Source organism: Mirounga angustirostris, unplaced genomic scaffold, assembly GCF_029215605.1.
Source record: "Mirounga angustirostris isolate CCGP_5_RB_7025 unplaced genomic scaffold, mMirAng1.0.hap1 SCAF_1, whole genome shotgun sequence".
NCBI classification, from domain to species: domain Eukaryota; kingdom Metazoa; phylum Chordata; class Mammalia; order Carnivora; family Phocidae; genus Mirounga; species Mirounga angustirostris.
In genome coordinates this window covers 98,253,912-98,277,172 of record NW_026991709.1, presented here as the reverse complement: position 1 = coordinate 98,277,172, position 23,261 = coordinate 98,253,912, and the positions used below count along the sequence as shown (strand labels likewise).

Sequence of the window (23,261 nt, the reverse complement as noted above, 5' to 3'; positions counted from 1 at the left end):
TTTGATTAGCATGTGAAAGAAGATTTATATTTTGAGAGTCAAGATTATATTAACCTAATAATGCCAATACTAATGTTGCAGTTTTAAAGAAACACATTTTGTAAAACAAACTTTGAAGTTGATACAAATGAAAAACAGTCTTCATAATCTAAGTATGAACCATTATGATACAGATAAAAGTTGTTTAAGCACCTAACAATAAAAAGTAATTGCAATAGTATATACATTTATAATCTCATACTGAATATATCCTTTAGATACACATAATGTATGAAAAATGGAAATGAGCTAGTATTTTTATTAAAATGTGTTTTTTCATGATATGCTTAGAATAATTATAGTTAATATGAGTTGTACAATTCATTAAACATTCATGAAATGTATTCCATTAATAAGACAAAACATTGGGAAAAGTGACATAAGCATATAAAAACATTTTCTAAAGATGTAACTAGCAGTATGGCCTCATAAAAATGCACATCGGTATCATAAAGGAAAAAGTTAGCATCCAATCAATATCAAAAAAGTAAAAAAAAAAAAAAAATTCAAGGAGAACCCTAGTCAGTTATTTCTAAAAGCTGAGAGTAAAAGTTGATTTGGCAGGGGATTCTGAATCTGAATATTTGTTCTATGCAATTGAGAGGATAGGGTTGGGGTTACAACCTCACTTTTCACTGTAATCAAGGATGTTATCCATCCAATCCTCTGCTTTCTCCTGTCTCCTGTCTCCGTGGCTTTTTTGTTTGCTTTTTAGAAAATCACTGTAGCAGGTCTGGGGCCCCCTTGTCATTACTTCAGTACTGAAGTCCAGGCCTACAGAGAAGTGGCTGAGATCCTAATCATGGTCTTAGTTGCCTCATGGAGGAGTCAAATATTAATACCTACACCAGGGGGTTGGTCTCTTGTGAACATTCCCCAAGTACGCCAGTTCAGGTCTCTCTTAAATGCTGTGTGTTCCAATTCCCCAAAACCATATATATATCCTGATGGTAGGCGAGTAGATATTTGAATAAACTGGTCATTAAAAGCAAATCCAGGCAGGCAGGAGTCCCAACTGAAAAGAAAAGAAAACAATTCTAATCCTGTAGATATACACAAAGTAGTACCACAAATAACTAATGGTAATTCTTTCTTAGGTGATCTGACAACCAGTAATATTTTTCTCTATGTACTTATTGTACTCAAATACCAAATGAAAATAATTATCCCCATATATTTTTCTTTTGACTAAGTTAAAGAATATCTAAAATATATTTCATTTATTAAGCATTATTAATAAAATAAATTATATGATGAATATGATTATATGTTTATCTTTAGATATATACTGCTTTTTAAAGTAAAATTAATATGAAGTTATAAATAATATTGGCCTAGAAGTATATGTCCCAGAAATTGAAAGTCCTGTTTTCCTGTTCCCTTGAGATACTCACAGTAAACTTTTTCTACATAAAGAATAAAATGAAATCAATATCAAAATAAACTAAGGCATGATGGATATTTAATTTTTTTTGTTTTTTAAATATTTTATTTATTCGACAGAGAGAGAGAGAGTATAACCAGGGGGAGAAGCAGGCAGAGGGAAAAGCAGGCTCCCCTCTGAGCAAGAAGCCAATGCCAGACTCGATCCCAGGACCCCGGGATCATGACCTGAGCCAACGGCAGACGCTTAACGACTGAGCCACCCAGGCATCCAATGATGGATATTTTAATTCCAAGCTCTCCCTAATTACTACTCCCAATCATTTTCTTCTTTTATTTTGTATTTATAAAAATGGGTGTTTTAAAATAAATCCAGAAGAAATGTGTTACAGAGAATGTATTGTTTTTCTAGTCATTTGCAAGAATGTAAAAGAGGAAGAAAAGAAATTAAAGTTGGAAGGAAAAAACAAAGAATTACAAAGAATTTGGAACGTATTAAAATTTTTATGTTAAGGATTTTGGAGAAGTATTATTAAAATGATGTTTTCCAAATAAAAAATAATTCATGCCATTGCAACAGAATTTTTTTACAAAATGACTTCACTTCTTATCCTCTGAAATAAAAATATTGTCATAACAAAACAATTTTTAAAACGATACAGACATAAGTTTCTTCATTATTTGTATCCATCCTGACAATACCTGAAAACATCCTGACTTCATCTTCTATAAAGTAGCATGGCAAGCTTAAATTACATAAAAGTATCTTTTATATACTAGAGTTTGTCTACAAAGCTCAACTTTTTACTAAAATAGAAATAATTTTTTACATAAGTTTATTTGTTGTAACATAAAAATATAGAGAGATGTATGTATATCATAATTTCCTTCCATCATTACCTGGCAGAGATAGTATTAACTCTATCAGATTTCAGAACTAATAAATTTCAATTTCAATTAATTTCTAATTAAATACTTACATAACACATTTCCAACTACTTTTTTTGCTAACACTCACACTTTTCAAGAGGAGTCTTTGTTTTGGTTCTCAACTTGATTAGAAGAATGAGTGTGATAATAATGAAATCAATCATATCCAAAATGTAGATGAAATTTTACTAATCCTTAATGATAGTCCCGTGAGTGTGATAATTGTTTAGTTTAAAAATGTTAAAACAGGGCAAGTTATTTAATAAAATTGAAACATTTTGGATGTGATAACTGATACTCTAGCACAGTGAAAATAATCTTACTTTCCCCCTCCTGACCTAAAATCAAAATATTCCTCAGAGCAAATAATTCAATCACTTACATAACTCTTCCTGTACTTCTCCTTCGAATCTGGATGCCAAAAGGATTTTCTTTGATTTCAACATCATAAAGTCTGTTTTCATAAGTACTTGTTGGCATGGCTGGAATGTTTAAAGGTACTGGAACTTCATATCTCTTAGTTTGGAGGTCATAAATCTATTGCAGAGAAACAACGAAAAAAACACGTTTCTCTCTTATTGCTGAAATATCATGTAAATAATCATTAAATAATTTAAGTATAATTGCTCAAACAAGAACATTAGAATTCTTGTTTATATAATTCTTAATTCTTATTCATGGCTCACATAACTAAACAGAAGTCTACATACACACCTTATGAGATCAAATTATGAATTGCATTTTATCATTTTTTATTTTATAATTCTTTTTTATAACAATGAGAAATCTTCAAAAAAATTTTAGAGCTAAATATTCTCTTATATAGATACACAAAATTATTTACCAATTCATGGTCAGACTCAGAAGTTGTTTCAATATTTTTGGTCACATGTATGATCCTACAATAAATGTTAATGGTTATGTATGTTTATTCATTTCTTTATTTCTTCAATAAATTTCTTAGAAGTGATAGTGTTAGGTCAGAGAGAGTGTACTAAAATGTGTAAGGCCTTGATATCTATTTTCCAGAAATAGTTTACTAATTAATGTTCTTACCAAAATGTATACCCTGATATTACTTTATGTTAAACTAAAAGCATTTATTTTTTTAATTGTCATGTATTTCCTTGCTGATAAGGATGAACCTTTTTCTACATGATATTCAACATATAGGTTCCCATTTTTTAAATTTTTCTTTTGTTCCTTTTATTTTCAACTAACATAAGTATTTTAATATTTTATCTCTAATTTTTATTTCTTCTGTTAAATGTCTGCTTATGAGGTCTTACTATTTTTCTTGATTGTGTAAATTGAAATCATTTGCTTTTTGTCATGTGTGTGGCAAATACTTATCCATTTTTTGTTTGCCTTCTAATTGTTTATAGTGTTTGTTGATATTGAAATATGGTTAATTTTCATGTAAGAAAATATATAGATTTTTACCTGTGGGATTTATACCTTTGTATCTATGGTTTGAAAGGTTTTTACTAAGCAGATACAAGATAAAAATGCAACTAATTTTTTTTTCTGAGCTTATGTTTGATTGATTTTGTATATATACAAGCACATCTTTTACACACACACATATATTTTTTATGTCATCTTTTTTCAATAAACTTTCAAGTATTTCTGGCTGCAGTTCCATACTTTTTCAATTCCGTAAATTTTATCATCTCTTCTTTTTCTGAGTTTTAATTATTTCCATTGTCATATGTTTATTTTTCCAGATGAACTTAAAGAAAATGAATTAACTTTAAAAAATTAGGCTTATTTACGATTTTTAAAATTTGCTTATTTTTTAATGTACTTATTTAAAATCTATCAACACTTTTTGGGGGGATCCTGGGTGGCACATTTGGTTGGGTGTCTGACTCTTGATTTCGGCTCAGGTCAGTGGTGATATCAGGGTAGTGAGATCAGCCCTGCATCTGGCTCCCCACTCAGCAGGGAGTCTGCTTAAGACTTCCCTCTGCCCCCTCCCCCACCTCATCCAATAGGCTCGCTCTCAGATAAATAAATAAATCTTTAAAAAAAATCTATCAACATTTTTAAGTCTTTTCTTATAAACAGTCAATTTACTCCTATGATTTTTTTATGTTTTTGTTGTTTATTTGATTGTTTTTCTCATTCGATTTTGCTAATGGGATTTGCCTCCATTTCAATTTCTAAATGGTGAATGATAGCATACAGCAAAACATTTTTTGGATATTATTTTACATCCAGTCATTTTGCTAATCTTATTATTTTTAGAAGTTTTCTTAACGGATTCCCTTGGAGCTCTTAAGTAAAAAATGAGAACAAACTGTTGCCAGAGGGGAGGGGTGGAGGCATGGGCAAAGTGGGTGAAGGAGTGTGGGAGATCAGGTTTACAGTTATGGAATGAATACATTAGGGGGCTGAAAGGTACAGCTTAGGGAATGTAGTCAATGGTATTGTAATAACATTATATGGTGACAGATGGTAGCTACACTTGTGGTGAGCACAGCATGAAGTATAGACGTCAAATCACTATCTTGTGCATCTCAAACCAATGTAACATCTTGTGTCAACTATACTTCAATTTAAAAAAATAACTGCTAAGAGTACTGTTGCAAGAATTTTCTTTTTTTTTTTTATGTCTACTGCACTGGTCAGAAAATTCAGGTCACTATTTAAAAACAATGTAAATAGTATCCTGTTTTGTTTATTTTTTTCTGTTTTTTTTTTTAAGATTATTTATTTATTTATTTGAGAGAGAGAGAGAGGGAGCACAAGCAGGAGGCAGAGGAAGAGGGAGAGAGAGAAGCAGACTCCCTGCTGAGCAGGGAGCCTGACCTGGGGCTCAATCTCAGCACCCTGGGATCATGACTTGAGCCGAAAGCTGACATTTAAACAACTGAGCCAGCAGGCATCCCTGTTTTGTTTATTTTAATGGGACTATAACATAGTCCGATTCTAAGTAATTTATGTATTTAGCAAGAATTTGATTTTTTTTAAATCACCACTACATGTTTAATTATTCACAAAGTTGCAAAAATGAGAAGCTTTATTTATTGTGCGCCTAGATGCGAGCTGTGTAGGAAAAAAAAAAACAACTTTATTTTTATAAAATCAAAATGTCTACAATATAATTAATAATCCTTAATATCACATTAAAATTGAAGTATCTAAACTATTCAGAATCTTTTGTCTTGAGAGATGAGTCATGCATTGGGATAGTTTATATTAAACATACCTTAAACTGCAGCACATCATTTTTGTGATATTTCACCTCCACACGAAGAGTTGAGATGGGTTCAGAAGGTAGCTTTATTTGAGCTCTTGTAGGATTCAGTTGGAGGTCAGTCGTTATACCCACTGATGAATAATGAGTTGAACTGACCAAATAAGGGTTGTATTGTCTAGGAAAGTAACAGTCAGGTGCTCGGGAGCTAAGAGGAGGCTAAAAACAGAATACATGTTCACTGCTAGAAATTCTAAACATTATAATATGGACTCTTCAAAAAGGTAGACATGTTTAATCACATGTATAATTTATGAATTTTATTATTTAATACTAAAACAAAATTATAATCACAGCACAAAATATCTATTGTGCAACCTAAAACACCATAACTAAAATGTTATATATAATATTTATATTTTGACTCTAAAGAGACCAGTAGAGGAAAAGAATCAAATGTCATAGCTTTTCAACAGAAAATAGAATGACCCTATGGTCTTTGCAAAAGTTAAGTATTACTCATAAATTTTGATTCCATGCTTATTCTTATTCTTCATACCGACTATTGCCTTTAGTGTGTAAAATGGCTCTACAACAACCCTCAGAAGGGCCTGTACTTAAAGTTCTTTTCTTTTACTTATAATGAAACTGTATCATTCCTTATCTCATGACTGATCCTTATACTGGTCAATTACATCCTGACCAGTATTTAAATAAGGACTATTCAGGGGGAGGGGGTGGCAAGGTGATGGGTATTGAGGAGGGCATGTGCTGTGATGAGCACTGGGTGTTATACTTAACTAATGAATCATTGAACACTACATCAAAAACTAATGATGTACTATACGGTGGCTAACTGAATATCATAAAAACAAACAAACAAATAAGGACTATGGCCAAAGATCAAAACTAATTGGTTTATGTAAGAGTGGAAGCTAGGACCTAAGAAAAAGAATGATAAATGGTGGCATTGAGGGCTAGTTGCCTTATGATAGTCCATTCTCCCATCTTTCTTATTTATTAAATTATCATATTGCTGGGAGAAGCAATGTGCCCATCTTCATGTCCCAGTCTCTTTTGAGGAAGTTATATATGACCTCCAAAACTTCCTTAAAATAAAAGAGTATACACTGATTAAAATAGGATGCCTGTCCCCTTCCCACCTTTGGGCCTGGAATGAATACATAATGGCAGAAGACATAATACAATCTTGAGGATAAAAAAGAAATGGTAAATATAAGACATTGATGATGTTGAGAGGCCAGCATATCAGGTATGGGACTCTTTTTTTGTAAAAGAAAAATAAATTGTGTCTTGTTTAAGCAACTCATCATTCTGTTGAATGGATGACCAAAATAACTGGCTAGAAATTACCCCTCAGTGGAACTGATACAGCCCATCAATTTCAGAAGTTTTAATAACTTGAGACAATGCTTTTGAAAGACTGACTCCTACTGACATAATATCTTAGTAAATTAAGCTATTCAGCCATCTGAATCTTAGTAAATTAAGCTATTCAGTCAACATCTAATAAGAGTTCAACCAATAGAGGACTATTTTGTTAAGTAAAATGGGCATACTTTATTAAGTAAAGTGAGGCACACGATCCAAAGTGCCTGGAAAGCAACTTACACATCCATTTAGTCTAGCATTTACTAAAATGTCTTTGGAGAATTAATTAAGATAAAAACAAATTGTCTATCAAAGTCCTAATTTCAAATCCCAAATGTTTCTCAAGATGAATTTAGTTCATATGCTGTAGAATTAAAATTATAATACATAATGCTTACATTGAGATATTTATGTAAAAGCCATACTATGAATTATAATTAAAATTCTTAGTACCGTTTCCCATAAACAACCACGTGCTTCACACTTTTCTTTACTTGCAGGGTCTGCATCTGGATAACAAGTAAACCTTTCATTTACTGAGAAATTTTGATTCCATTGAACAGTAAAGTTTCTTCCAAGGTTAAAGTTGAGATTGTAAATGAGGAGACTCTGAAGACAAAGAAACATTAAAGAATATTTGTGAGCACTGGACTACTTAAAAATACTTAACATTTATAAAATGCAGCAACCACGGAAATTCTTCAAATCAAGTCATTGGTACTTTTAATAGGATACTTAACAGATAGGAGAAAATATGTCATGCCACTGAAATAGCTAGAACCTCAAAATAAGAAAAGTATGAGAAATTGTAGAATACTGATGAAAAGCATTATTGCTAAATCCAGACATGAGTTCAGCTCTCAGTTCTGCCATTTAATGCTTATGCTTCTTTGGGACAATTGCCTATCCTTTATTATCTTCAATTTCCTCCCCCTGTAAAATGGGGATGTTGGTCTCTACTAAGGGGGGTTGCTATACAGGATGAATTATAAATGAAATTTAAAACACTTAACACAATGCCTAGGACAGATTAGGTATAAAATAAATATTAGTTCCCTCAAGGGTGGGAAAAGTTAATGACTTAGGTTGATATGGAGGCCCCAGTCAGAGGAGAGAAATACTTATTCCTTCAATTCTGTCTCTAATTTGAAAGTTAGGAGATAACATGACATGATGCAATAAAGAAAAAATAAGAGGATAGTTACATACATACATATATATATATATATATATATATTCTAATACATAATGATTTTTATTATTATATTTCAAAGTTATGTTTGTTGTCTTTATACCTTGAGAATAATATGGGCAAAATTTATCCCAGACTTCTATCTTCATAGCTTACTTTTTGATAACTTACTTTCATACTTCTACATACAGGACTGAAAATTCATATAAAGATCAGTCTACACACAGCAGAATTAAGAAGGTGTGTCTATTAGAGTCTGGGTAATTTTTTTTTAAAGATTTTATTTATTTATTTGAGAGAGAGAGAATGAGAGAGAGCGAGTACATGAGAGGGGGGAGGGTCAGAGGGAGAAGCAGACTCCCTGCCGAGCAGGGAGCCCGATGCGGGACTCGATCCAGGGACTCCAGGATCATGACCTGAGCCGAAGGCAGTCGATTAACCAACTGAGCCACCCAGGCGCCCGAGTCTGGGTAATTCTTACATAAGCATAAATACAGACATAGATATAAACTGAAATTACAAAAACCAAATAAAATGATTTTCATATTATACTCTCTTGATAATCTTTGATAGAATCATAAAGTTCTCAACAGGACTGTATTATTTAATTTTTATTAATTATTATAGTCCTAGGAATATATAAAATTATAGTATATTTGCTAAATAAAAATAATTAACCAATACATATTTTTATGAAAATTGCTAAGTGAAAAACTCTGGGCCAGAGGGCTTAAGAATTAGAAAAAAAATACTCTAAGAATATTCTATATCTCAAGTAATTTATAATTTATTCTGATATTACTAATAATTTAAGGTTATGAATAGTGGAAAAAAGTCAATAAAATTCATTTCAATGTTTTAAATTATTATGATCTATATTTTAAATACAGTAATTTATTATTCAAAGTAATATTATGATTTAAATATTACATTTTACAGATAAGGAAGCTGAGATAATAAGAAATTAATTTGATATGTTTAAATGCACAGATTGCAAGGCTGGAATTCAAGCCCTATCTCATGACTCCTTTTCCCTCCCTAGTTCACATCTTGAGATTTTATTTTCAACATGGGGCTCAAACTCACAGCTCTGAGACCAAGAGTCGTACATGCTCTCCTGACTGAGCCAGCAAGGTGCCTTTCTAGAACACATCTTAAAAGAGACAAAAATTACAATTGCCCGAGAAAGGAAGAGTATAAACAAAAATTCAAAGAAAAAAATATAAGATTTATCAAGGATAGTGAGCGTTCTTGAAAGGGGAAGCATAGAGAATGACTGAAGAAAGAGATTCAATCGATATCTTAAGATAGAGTATTAAATGAGAAGCTAAAGCATTTAGAACCTTTACTATATGCAACAGGTGATTAAATTAAAGTTCAGGGTTGGAAAATGGTATGAAAAAATATTAGGAAGGTGTATATAAGTGATATCCAAAATAAAATGAAATAAAGAGAAGTAACAAGGAGTCCTTTTAATGTTGGTACCTCAAATTGGAATGACCTAAAATGGAATATTGATAGCAAAAGGGAAAAAAAAGAAGTAATGTCATGAAGGAAAAAAAAAATCACAAAACCAAGAGACAAAATGGTTACATAATGTTAAATGTGAGAGTATATGACAGCTAAAATATTTAAAAATTTTTAATTTACCTGGTTGGAAGCAGTATAAGTAAAATTGTAGTGATCTTTCATTGGTTGATTATCTTCCACCACTGTAATTTGTGTAACAGATTCTATCAACCCAAGGATTTTTATAGTCTCAAATGCTAACGTGGTTCCTTCCTGGTATGATGAATGTGTGCATATAATATCTAATTTGTTCTGAAAAGAAGTATATAATAGTATATATTTAGTAGAAAGTCTTTGGATACAAACCTAAAATAATACAGATATGAAACAGAAAAAGAACCAGTCATTTATCCCTCCATTCCCACCAGCTCTCCACATCCAAGTAGCATATATAAATATACTCATTAATAACTCTTTACTTTTTGTATACATGCCATAAAATTTATTTTCAGAGATAACTTGAATTACCCATGATGCACTCACATATATATCTCTTCTCATTCTAGCCTTAATGTTGATGAAGAATAACAGCTTTGGCAACAAAGAATATATGAAGAAATCCAACATCTACTAAAACTATTGCTATTAATTATTAAAATTTAGCCTTGTGTGTAAATTTTTCATCCTTATCAAAATCCATAACAATTATTGCTGTGACTGATATATTAAAGCATTTTCAAATATGTTGCTTAAACAAGACATAACACTTTAAGATGTTTGAAGAGTTTTGTGCATCAATTTCATTATCACTAAGTTATCTATTACATTTAAATATAAAAATTTAAGGTAACAATGTATTAATAATTTAACAACTTAAATTTAAAAAAATAACAATTTATTTCATTTCTTTCTGTTGAAATCTGAAGGTAAACATCTTTCCAAAAGAAATCTATGGTAAATGCATAACCCAGACATTAGTAAATACATGTTCAGCTATGTGTCCAAGGAGAATACTTACATTAGAAACTGAAAAAGTATATAAAATGTAGTTGCCATTTTGTATGGTATCTGAAATGGGAGAAAAAAAAAAAGAGTTACCAGATCAAAATATAATTTTTTATTAGTTAAGCTCTCTATTTTTATGATTATACAACACTTAAGAAATTTAAATTAAAGATACTGTTTATGGGCTCCTGAGCGTCTCAGTCGGTTGAGCGTCCCACTCTTGGCTTCAGTGTCCCACTCTTGGCTTCAGCTCAAGTCATGGTCTCAAGGTCCTGAGATTGGATCTTAGGGTTCTGAGATTGAGCCCCTGGTCAGTCTCTGTGCTCAGTGGGGAGTCCACTTCTCTCCTTCTCCCTCTCCTTCTGTCCCTCCCCCTGCTTGCATGTGCTCTCTCTCTCTCTCAAATAAATAATCTTTAAAAAAAATTTTTTTAAAGATACTGTTTATTAATGAAGCAAATTAAAAAGCTTATCTTTTCAAATTAAAGTCTTTAACACCTATATACAAAATAATCTTGGTAGTTTATTATCCTAATAAGTAAAGGTAATGAATACATAATATGCCTAGTTTAATTTTTCAAAGATGGTTAAAATATTTCTGGAAATTTAGAGAAAAAAAACTTATAGTAAAATGTACATAATTGTAAATTCATTAATGAATGATATTTTATCTCTTTCTAGCAAACCATGTAACTTAATTCAGTTTATCTTTGGAAGATATGGTACATCACAATTTTATTTTGCATCTTTATTTTTTTTTAAGATTTTTTATTTATTTATTTGCCAGAGGGAGACACAGCGAGAGAGGGAACACAAGTAGGGGGAGTGGGAGAGGGAGAAGCAGGCTTCCTGCTGAGCAGGGAGCCTGATGCGGGGCTCCATCCCAGGACTCTGGGATCACGACCTGAGCCAAAGGCGACGCTTAACGACTGAGCCACCCAGGTGCCCCTATTTTGCATCTTTAACTTTTTTTCATTGTTTTAGGAAATAAGGTGAATCTGGAGATATTTTAAAGACCAAAATAAACTTTAATGAGGAAAATGGGAAGAGACAATGATTTTCCACACTATCTATGTAAGAGAACTTTTTATTAACATGTTTCTTTAACAGAGAAACTGAAGATTATGGCTAAAATAATTGGAAAGAAAGTGAAAAAAGTAAAAGGAATCAGAAAATTTATATATATGTTCAACAATATTAATTTACCTAAAATTTTAATCCTAATTAATGAAATAAAAATCATAACCTGAATTGAAGGTAATTTCATTTGTTTATTTACAAGTTGATTATTTAGAAAATTCTGATTTTAACTTTTCAAAGCATATAACTATAGAGATACCGTATTTGATAACTGATTAAATCATATCTCCTTCATATTTTTAACCATCTTCCTAGATGAAAGTAAATTATCAATATGTATTTTTATATAGAAAGAAATATATTTGGGTATATTTATATAATTTGAGAAATAAGAATAACCTCAAAATCAAGCCCCACATGTTATCGACGCGGGTATGATCTCAACAGCATTCTTTAACTGATTATTACAAATAATTTAATTCGGCAGGAATCCAATCTTAAGAAACTTCTATGTGGTAAATATTTGGAATCTATTCTCATGGGAGAGCTCACCCTAGTGTAGTCTCTGAAGTATTTGAGACAGAGCAAGAAGGCTGGTGTGCTGGAGGAGAATGAGAAAAGGAGAGCAGTAGTGGAAAAGTGTGTGTGTGTGCACACATATATGCCAAAATACAGATCATGATGAGTGGTCTATGTCTTGATAAAGACTAAGGCTTCTAACTGAATAAAATGGAGAATCATTAGAGGGTTTTGAGGGGAAGTGTGATGATTTGAATCATCTTTTTTTTTTTAAATTTTATTTTATGATGTTATGTTAATCACCATACATTACATCATTAGTTTTTGATGTAGTGTTCCATGATTCATTGTTGAATCATCTTTTAAAAGGATTACTCCACCTGCTGGATTGTAAATAGAATGTAAATGGGGTTCAACAAGAACGATAGACAGACCAGTTAGGGAGCTATTATAGGAATTAAAATGAAAGATAGTAATGATAGTGATGGAACTGATGAGAGAACCCATGTCAAGGTAGAACCAAGAGAAATTCCTAGGCTATGAGAAAAAATGGTCAAAAATGGTTTTTGGTTTCTTAGAGAGATGAAATCACCATCAATTGACAAGGGAAGACTGTAGGTGAAGCAGATATATTGTGGTAATCTATATTTTCATAAATAAGCCTTAAAAAACATGAATTTTTTCATAGATTCTATATTTTCAAATTATAAGAGAGCACACCAATGCATAGATTATTTCCTGAAATTAGATTAGAGATGTTTGGATGTTTCATACACATATAAAGACATGTGGGATATTCTTTAATACATCTGAGAAGGAGTGAGCTAAAATAGAAGCTAAACTATCATTTTTTTGTATACAAAAATACAAAACACATACCTAAGAGTCTTCTATTAAAAGAAATGGGATAAAAAAACCTTAACAAATTTATGAGGGTAGTTGTAATTGACTAAATCTAAACAGATAAATTTAGTATGGCATAATTATATATTAGCAAAAAATGGCTCATTTTTTATTCACTTGGGTACTGAATCCTCAAATTTGGGGCTTATGAAATAAAATTAAATACACTATTAATTAAATTGTGAAATATTTAAATGATAACACTCTTACCTCAAATAATTTAACATTAATTAAAATTTTAAATGTTAGTTTTTTTACAGTAATAAAATTTTAGTTTTTAACCACTACTCTTAAGAGAGTTGAAAATATGATAAAATTTGTATATTTGTGAATTTATTAACTACTCTAATTTAAAAAAATCTAAAAAAGATATCTGTACTTGTAAAAATTTTACAATGAACCAACAGAAAAAAATATTGTAACTCAATATTTATAATTTAAAGAACGATGTTAAATTTCATAAAGTAACCTAATATCCTAAGATAGATAAAAAAAGGAATTAAAAAATAAAACGTGACATTTTTAAATAGATGCAATGTTGTATCAATAAAGGCAAATTTTCCCACCATCAGAATGAACATTTAAAAGTATATCACATTAAAACTTACTTTTAGTTTCTCCATCATCCCAGAAAAAGTCTCCTTTTGCTGTGCTATCTTCATTTAATGCAACTATAAGTCCTAGAGGGTTCTTCCGGCTGTTAAGTAAGTTTGGGTGTATATGTGATTCAAAATAAATTTATAATAGTGGACTATCCTATAAATAAGTCAGTTTCAACTTAGCAGATCTGTAGGCGTTCTGCATTCATGTGAGAACACTGATATCAATAAAATTCATGTCTATATTTATTATTTCTTCCATGAGAGAATTTATATACTTATAAAATAAATGAAAGAAATAAATATAATAATATAATATGGAATTTCTTGGAGGCAAGATACCAATAAATTTGAAACATTATAATGATACTTCAATTCAAACAAGAAAAATTAAATATGCTTTATGAATGCAGAATACATTTAACATGTATTTGCATATCTCAATTAACTCTACCTTGTAATTTATCAAGACTACATCTTATATACATAATAAAGAAGAGTACAATATAAACACATTTTGATGCTCAGTAGAATATCTATTGGCCTTACAAATGAGGCTAATTCTATCATGAGGAATGAGACATGATGAATACAATTTTTTTCTCTATTACTGTAGGTTTTTAAATCTAAAATAGTACCCCTAAGGCTATACACTACAGGTAACTGCTCTATATAGAATATATTCCATCCTGCATGCTCACAAAATTGTATGCTTCTCTTGTTCAATACAGCTCTAAAGCATAACTAATTTTTAGGAGAACAGTCATGGAGCAGTTACAGTCTGAAAATAATGAATTATAGAATGTCAAATAAATTAAGTTACTAGCACACATTCATTCACTCATATATTTGTTCCTTCAATAAATATTTAGCAAAAATAGAGAGCATATTATGGGGCGGACTTTATTATTATTGGTTTGGGGACTAAAACAGGGAAAAGTCCTTGCCTTAATGGAGTTTAGAATCAAAGGGAGTGGACACATTATATACAAGATAAAGTAAATAATATAATTCCAGATATTCTTAATGTTATGAAGAAATCACAGAAGGCTAAGAAATAGAAAGTGACTATCTCTTGGGGTGTTACAGAATATGGGGAAATATGTGCATTCAATATAATCCCTTCTGTGCTCTTGTCCCCAGAATGAATGCTGCAAGATGGAGCACAAGAATTTTCAAGTTTCTTCCTTTTTTCTTAATATTTCTGGAATTTATTCTTACTGAACAACTTAGTTTCTATCTCATTCTTTCCCTAAACAGAATTATCCATCTCATTTATCATTTAAAGTAAACATTTTAGCAGAAAGAAAAACATTGTGACATTTATGTATTGAAAATCTAAATATGTAACTAACACTTTCAACAATTATATAACTTACTTTAATTTTTCATATTTTTATTAAGAATAACCAATTAACTTTAATTATACATATTCTATAGAGAATGTCACCACATTTTTGGCATATGAAAAATTATGGTCTAATCACGTTCATTTTTTAAATCAAAAAATTTGTAATAATGTTACATAATTTGAATCTTTTTATAAATGATTATATTTAAGAATTCCCTCCATATGTAAAATATCTTCTGGTGAAAAAACTAAACACTAATTTTGGATTCTTAATAAAATATGAAATATTAAAACTTGAATTATATTTCAGATTTCAGTTAATGATTTTTCATTTTACCTTGCAGTTGTAGTTACATCAGGTTGTTGAATGGGGATAATATAACCTCCTCTAAGATGTAATCCTATTTTGTCTCCTGGAAGATACATATTAACACGTTGTTTTTTCCATGGCCTTTTTGCACCCTAATATTTGGAAGATAAAAAGACTTTTTATTACTAGTGAAGACTTTAACCCCATTTCACAAGAATTCAATTTTACACACAGAAATAATTTTTATTGTGAGCAATTCATGTCATCTAAATGCATATTAATAATATGCTGTTTTCTAACTTTGAAAAATCCTTTTTTTTAGTTTACTGAATAAAGCAGGAGAAAAATAAGTTCACTTTTTCAAAAAAATTAAAAATCAATTTAGACAAACCAATTTCCCCTCTACAATAATTAATATCCCTTATTAGTCCTATTTTTATTCTTTGTTTTGATTTAAAATTAAGCATTCTTTAAAAAGCTTTTAAAAATCTTTGTTTTGGGGCACCTAGGTCGCTTAGACGGTTAAGCGTCTGCCTTTGGCTCAGGTCATGATCTCAGGGTCCTGGGATCAAGCCCTGTGTCAGCCTCCCTGCTCAGCTGGGAATCTGGTTCTCCCTCTCTCTCTTCCTCTCTCCCCACTCCTGCTCTCTCTCTCAAACTCTCTCTCAAATAAATAAATATTTTTAATTAAAATAAAATAAAAATCATTTCTATAAAAATAAAGGGTCTGCTTAGCAAATATAAATGATATGCAAAATAATGCCTTTTAAAATAAATACTTCTCAAAAGGTCTTAGTCAATTAAAAAAATAGGTTGTATATGAATGCTACAATGTTGCCTTTTCAAGGTTGAAATGAAAATCTTTCCCAAACTTTTGAATGTACCATTTAAAAACAAACGCTTACCATTAGCTCAATACTCAATTCTTCTGTCAATAAGATAAATATATAAAGTAGGAAAAGCATCAAAATAAGTCACCACTCCTTCCTAAAATTACTCCTGACTTTTATTTCCACAATTTAAAAATGAATAATATAATTCTTTGTACTAAAGAATATAACTTTATATTAATCACATGCAACAGACATATACTTGCTCACATGCAACAAAACATGTATACCTGCACAAATTTTACACATTATTCAAATTTGGAATTATTCTTTTTTTGTAATGATAACACAAATGCTGAAAACAGATACGCTATGTGTTGGGAATTAAGTTTCCACATACAGTGTGAGTCTATTATTATATTAAGGACACTTACAGTTTCATAATCATACCAAGTAGCATTAGGGATGTATGCACTCACAGTATCTGCTCCCTAAAATAAAGCAAGATAATTTATACACTTTTTGTTTACTTTAATACTTAACAGAAGAGTATCATATCAAATATTAAGTTGCAGGGCGCCTGGGTGGCTCAGTCGTTAAGCGTCTGCCTTCGGCTCAAGTGATGATCCCGGGGTCCTGGGATCGAGCCCCGCATCGGGCTCCCTGCTCGGCGGAAGCCTGCTTCTCCCTCTCCCACTCCTCCTGCTTGTGTTCCCTCTCTTGCTGTGTCTCTCTCTGTCAAATAAATAAATAAAATCTTAAAAAAAAAAAAAAACTATTAAGTTGGGTTTTAATAGTCAAGAAAAAACTTCCTTTGTACTGTTCCACTCCAATATTTCCTATATATAATAATCAAAAGGCTATTTTACTAGGTTGTTTTGTTTTTTAAGATTTTATTTATTTATTTGACAGAGAGAGACACAGCGAAAGAGGGAACACAAGCAGGGGGAGCGGGAGAGGGAGAAGCAGGCTCCCAAGGAGCAGAGAGCCCGATGCGGGGCTGGATCCCAGGACTGTGGGATCATGACGTGAGCCGAAGGCAGATGCTCAACAACTGAGCCACCCAGGCGCCCCTTTACTAGTTTTATATAATAATATAAACCACACCAAAAGCAAAGTTGAAATTAATTTAAGTAGCAACTAAAAAATGCATTTGTATTGTTATAATCTACATGGTAATTGTGAATGTGTGTACACATTCATTTCTGTATATTTCCATGGGCATACAGACTTCTAAATAATAGGTAAAAACCAAAAATCTCACTCCACTATATTTTCAATATTTTCATATGATCAACTGGCTTTCAAGTTCCCCTTATTTACAATTTAGCAAAATTTCAATGTCTCTTGACATATGTTAATATCTAGTTAAATGAGAGTTCATTGTTATTACTATGAGATTGATTTTGATTCCATAAATAAAGCTTTTTTTAGGAGAATATTAATTTTGTATCATTTTCTTCTCCCCAGTTACATATTATATATTTGAAAAGCATAAATCTACTTAACATTTTTATAATTTTTCAGAATTTCTTCTACATTTTAGAATTCAACATTTATCAGGTTGAAACAGTCAGGTTGAGTAACATATTTTTTTTAACCTGCATTCTTTGTTTAATTTTCGATGGTTAAAATTTAACTATTGGTGTTCAGAGGACAGCTTTTCAATATTACAACAATGCCTACCATCCACTTCCACTCCAACAGAAAACACAATTGTCATTTCCACAAGCCATGCTAAATAAACTTGCTAACTAAATAAGAATAGATCACTTATCAATAAATGAACCTAGCCCCTCCTTTCATCAGCATGCCAGTTTAAGACCATCCTAAATAGGATTCCTGGAGTAGCTGCTGAACACAAGAGTGACATTTATAATCAAGTCTTTTTTATAGTTTTGTGCGAATTTGGTTATAAAGTATCCTTTAAAAGTAATAAATTTATTAAAATTGTAAAACCTACCTCTTTCAAGACAGGAGTAATAAGTAATGCGGGGCCCCATAAGAATTGAGTATCCTCACTCCAGCTATTCATATCCTCATAAAACCTAAGAATGACAATTTGCTTCATAATGACAATGTTTACAATATAAAGATAAAAAATAAGTTTATCCAAATTCCTTATTTGGTTTATCATTGCAGTTTTTTCCTGGGAATGATCATTAGCTTTAATTTTACTTGTTTGACATGTCATTTTGAATCTATGGTTCTTATATCCTTATGGTTCATCTGACACTCAAGAAAGAAGAAAGGAAGGAAGGGAGAAAAGGAAGAAAGGAGGGAAGGGGGGAATTAGTTCATCTGGGCTCAAAAAAAATCTGTCAGATATGATAAGGTTACTTATTATTTGTAATAAATAACTATTCTGTTTAATTCATTTTCTCCTCTAAGTTTGTAAAGTACCAGAAATCTTTCATATTCTACTTTCTTCCCTTAAAATTTTTCATTATAAGTTCCTGTTTTAACCTGGATTTGAAAGGGTCTTTAGTCATTCCTTGAGGAAAGGTCCTGCTTTGCTCAAGATATACAAAGACAGACACAATTAATTGCTCTGCAACTATACTATACTCTTGATCTATAATTAGATGATTTTGACAATATATAGATATATCTTCAATAACTGCATATTTCATCTTACTAATATAATTTCCCTAATATATCCTATGTATTGTTTTCCTTTTAAGTTCTATTCAATTCCCACATTTCTAGCTTAATCTTGTCCAATAATTAAATTAATTATATTTATTTACTACTATCATTCCATAGTTCATCAAATGATTTATATAAATGTAAAAAAAGCAGAAATCTATTTGACATCTTGATTACTTTCCATTAATTTTTCACTGTATGTTTGAATATAATTTGAAAGTTATTAAAATTCTTGAACATAGTACTCACTCATGAAGAACTGGTCTTGCTACTGTTTCTCCAAACATATGGGCTTTGTAAAACAAAGTATAGAGGAAAGGTAATAAGGTATAGCGAATATTCAAATAGTGCCTTGATGAATTAACCAAAAGAGAATTTTGCCCAAAAAATGCTGGATCCTGATGCTATGGAATAAAAACAGACATTAAAATAAAAATGCTAAAATAATGAATGAAAATTATGCATTTAACCTATTTTTGAAAAGCAAGTTATATATATTTTAGGTTGTTTATAAATATTTGAAATTGTTCCTCTTTCATCATCAAAATATATAAGTATTTTTATTTTTTATGTTTTAATTTGGATATATGTTTCAATTAAACTATTTTAAACTGGACATTTTTCATTTAAATGTATTTTAACAAAGATTTTTTCACCTATATTATTTGTGGTAGATTGAATTATTGGCTCTAATATTCATGTTCTCTTGTACACACAACCTTCATTCTGCAGTTCCTACCGCTAAAGGTGGACTGTACTTCCCCACCTCTTGACTTTGTGCTCAGCTAAGGACATACTCTGGCCAATGGGATCTTAGTACATGTGACATATTCATGTAAAGGCTTGAAATGTGCTTGCCTAAGGACTTACTGCCTTGTGCCTTGTCATTGCCATTAGAAGAAAAAGCCCAGGTAGTCTACTGGCCCAGAGATACAGGGAACAGACTGCCTGGCCAGCACAAAGCCTTGTAACTTGAAAGACAGCCTTCCTGCTGAGCCCAAGCTAGATCAATGGACTCTCAGCACAGCTGCACTGATGTGAGCAAATCTGCTCAGATCTCCTGTTATGGGTAGCAAAATTAACTGAGGGTACCATCTACTGTCCCCCTGGATTCACCATCATTTTACCCTGAAGATATTTCCCTTTGGCTGCTCGCAGCTAATCAATGAGCATGGTGGGGGTACTATTCAGGCTCATTCCTGGAAGATACAGGACTTTTCCAATGGTCAACTTTGCCTTGAAGACTCACCCCCACTGGACTGAGTGGAAACTTCCTTAGAATTGGGCTGCAGTATGTGACTCCCTAAAAATCCTCCTTCCTTGCCTTCATCTTCACCAGATTCAGACCCCAGTTGTGATATGAAGGGTCTCTTCATCTTTTCCTGCTCCCTCCCCTTTATCCTTCACAAGTATTTCACCAATAAATCTCTAACATGTCTATCTTAGCATGTGCTTTTGGGAGATATAAATGAACACACAGTGTAATGTAATTCATATCAACATCTCCCATGAGCACAAATTTCTTTAAAGCACCATTCAGGTGGATTAGGAAATGACTAATCCCCAGTTTATACCTTTTGCTTCTGTTCTGTCATGCCTCCTTCCAGGCAGAGCTCTGAGTGATTGTCCCTCTTCTCAAACAGTATTAATGGCTCTATATGTAACCAGTATGTGAACAGTGAATAATTTCTCAACCAACATGCAACAATCAACTTAATTGATTTAATGGTTTCACCTAATTTCCCCATTTCCTCTGAGAAATATGTCTCTGAGAGTCCAGAGCATGCCGAATTCATAGGGGTGGTAGAATAGCTCAGTATGTCCTTGTACTTCTGTTCCCACAAGTTCAGATGCATGTGTTAGTTTTATTTTTCCCAACCTATCAGTCCAGTTTTCTTATTATACAAAGACTCTGGACTCAAACTACTTTTCAAGTCTCTGAATTTCTTGTGTTTTTTTAAATAGAACAAAAGCTGGAAATCCTTAATATTACAATATATTTTTATGAAAGTTACCTGGAACTTGCATTGTCAGAATCCAGACTCAAAAAGTTTTGGCTTTAATTTTAAATATTAAATTATTTTAAATTAAAGTGATATAACACACTTGTATATGCTCTAGGCTTAAATAAAATATTTATGTTGTGACACCATTACACTTCATGATTTCCTTATTTGACCATTTTTTAATATATAAAATATTTATAGGCTTTGAGAAGAGGACGTCTAACTCTTCTTTATGAATTATGCTGCAAACTTTCAGACTATATAGTCTATAGATACAAATTTAAGTACATTGCTAAAACTAGAATTAGGTTTTATTTAAAAACATGGAGAACAAGAGGCATTTACCTCATATACATCACCATTATGGTTCCTGGAAAATGGATAAAATGCCCCAAGTTGCATCCACCTTCTACAAAGTTCTTCTGTGGTATTAGCCACAAATCCACAGATGTCCGCTCCAACCTAAATAACAAATATATCTATTACTCATAGTGTAAAGAGTCTCAAATTTGTCCAGAGCATCACATTTTATGCCTCAACCGATTAATTTCCATTACTTAACAATCTTTTGTTTTATTGTCTTCGTATATTCTTCCTTAGCATAGTTTTATATTTTCCATTTTTGCTTCATACTTGCCTCTTATTGCATTATTTTACAATTTTTTTCATTGCCTCTTTATAAATCGTTAGTCTCATATATTTACTTTCTCCTTTGATCTAATCATTATTAACTCAGTTTGCAATGTGAAATTATATTATTAAAATGTGTTGTTCTTAATCCAAAACTCATCTCCTATGATTTTATTTTTTTCATTTATAATATATTACTGTAAATAGGAAAATAGTAAAAAATGTTGCCTAACATGTAGCCATAAAATTTCATTCCTCTTCCTTCAAGGACCCTCCAGAAAAAACTACTATCCTTAATTTAGTATGTTTACATTTATTTAAATGTTTACAAGCATTTTTTTAATTTTTCTAAATAGTATGTAAGTACCCATAAACAATATATAGTATTGTTTTGTATGTGTATTAACTTTATGTAAATGGCATATTGTATGCATGACACAGCATTTCATTTTTTTCTCAAAGCATTATTTTTGTGAGATTCACTTGTGTTAAATGTGAACATTTAGTTCTAGTTTTCTATAATATGGGATCTCATAACTATGAAAATGCTCCTGTAAGTTTTATACATAGGTTTTTTTGTGAATATTAAAAAAAAAAAAACTTACCCTTCCTCTATGGTATTATATATATAAATATTTTCAAGATTTTCCTGGCTTATTGGAAATACACATTGTTTAATCAAAACTGGTTGTAACCATTTGTAAAAACACTGACAGTACATGAAAATTTCCATTATTGCATTTCTTGTCAATTCCTGTTATTTTCAAACTTTTAATTTTTGCCACCTATATATGAAATGTATACTTCACCAAAGTTTTTACTTGCATTTCTCTGATTACTAGGGAAGTTGAGAACTTTTTCATATTTTTACTGAGTCCATATGGGTTTCTCTTTCTACAGAATTACCTGTTTACATTCTTTCCTAATTTTTCTATTGTTTTTACCTTCTACAGATTTATAGTAGATACTTTAAATTGAGTATCAGTCATCTATTGGCTATATTAATTGAAAATATCATTTCCTGGTATGTGGGGAACTTTTTATTTTTAACTTTTAAAATAGTCTTTTGATGAACAAAAGTTTTTTTTTCACTTTATTGTAGTCAAATTTATGTTTCTTTGTTATTTGTGCCTTCTGTGATCTCTTAAGAAATTATTCCCCTAACCTAACATCACAGAATTATTCACATTTTCTTCTAATATGTCTAAGGTTTACTTTTCACACATAGGTCTTTAACCCATCTCAGATTGATTTTTGTGTATGGTGTGAGGCATGGACCCATTTTTTTAAATGGATAATCAATTGTCCATATGAATATTTGATACTTTCCTCACTGATCTATAATGATAGTGCTATCATTCAACATATTTCATTAATGCATGGGCCTATATCTTATTTTGCCATATTAATCTATTTGAATATACAGAGACAAATATCATTGTGTTTACTACTGTTTTATTGGACAGGGTAAATCCTTATGCTCTTTTCTACTTCTTTAAATTGCATTGTCTTCCACATGAAGTTTAAATAATCTTTGATGTTCCTCAAATTCACTTTATAGTTTAAATTGGAATATCACTTAACCTGGGTAATAGTTGGGGGAGAATGCGTATTTCTAATATACTAAGCCTTATTATCTATGAACATGACATATATTTAATTTATTTAGTTATTTAACAATTTCTCAAAAAAGTTTTATGTTTAGTTTTAATATTTACTCCTGGTTATTGTAT

General features: G+C 31.0%; 1 protein-coding gene across 1 annotated transcript in view; it reads right to left on the bottom strand.

Moving 5' to 3' along the window:
• The window catches only part of SI (sucrase-isomaltase), a 98,648-nt gene that overhangs the window by 44,303 nt on the left and 31,084 nt on the right, over positions 1-23,261 (bottom strand). Inside the window, exons 16-27 of the mRNA XM_045902126.1 lie at positions 21,244-21,360; positions 19,142-19,296; positions 18,207-18,291; positions 16,678-16,734; positions 15,441-15,565; positions 13,762-13,850; positions 10,666-10,715; positions 9,789-9,959; positions 7,400-7,555; positions 5,567-5,773; positions 2,735-2,889; positions 886-1,054 (exon numbers count right to left, since the gene is read on the bottom strand). Coding sequence (XP_045758082.1) covers positions 886-1,054; positions 2,735-2,889; positions 5,567-5,773; positions 7,400-7,555; positions 9,789-9,959; positions 10,666-10,715; positions 13,762-13,850; positions 15,441-15,565; positions 16,678-16,734; positions 18,207-18,291; positions 19,142-19,296; positions 21,244-21,360 — 1,536 coding nt within the window. The remainder of the gene's footprint in view (positions 1-885; positions 1,055-2,734; positions 2,890-5,566; positions 5,774-7,399; positions 7,556-9,788; positions 9,960-10,665; positions 10,716-13,761; positions 13,851-15,440; positions 15,566-16,677; positions 16,735-18,206; positions 18,292-19,141; positions 19,297-21,243; positions 21,361-23,261) is intronic.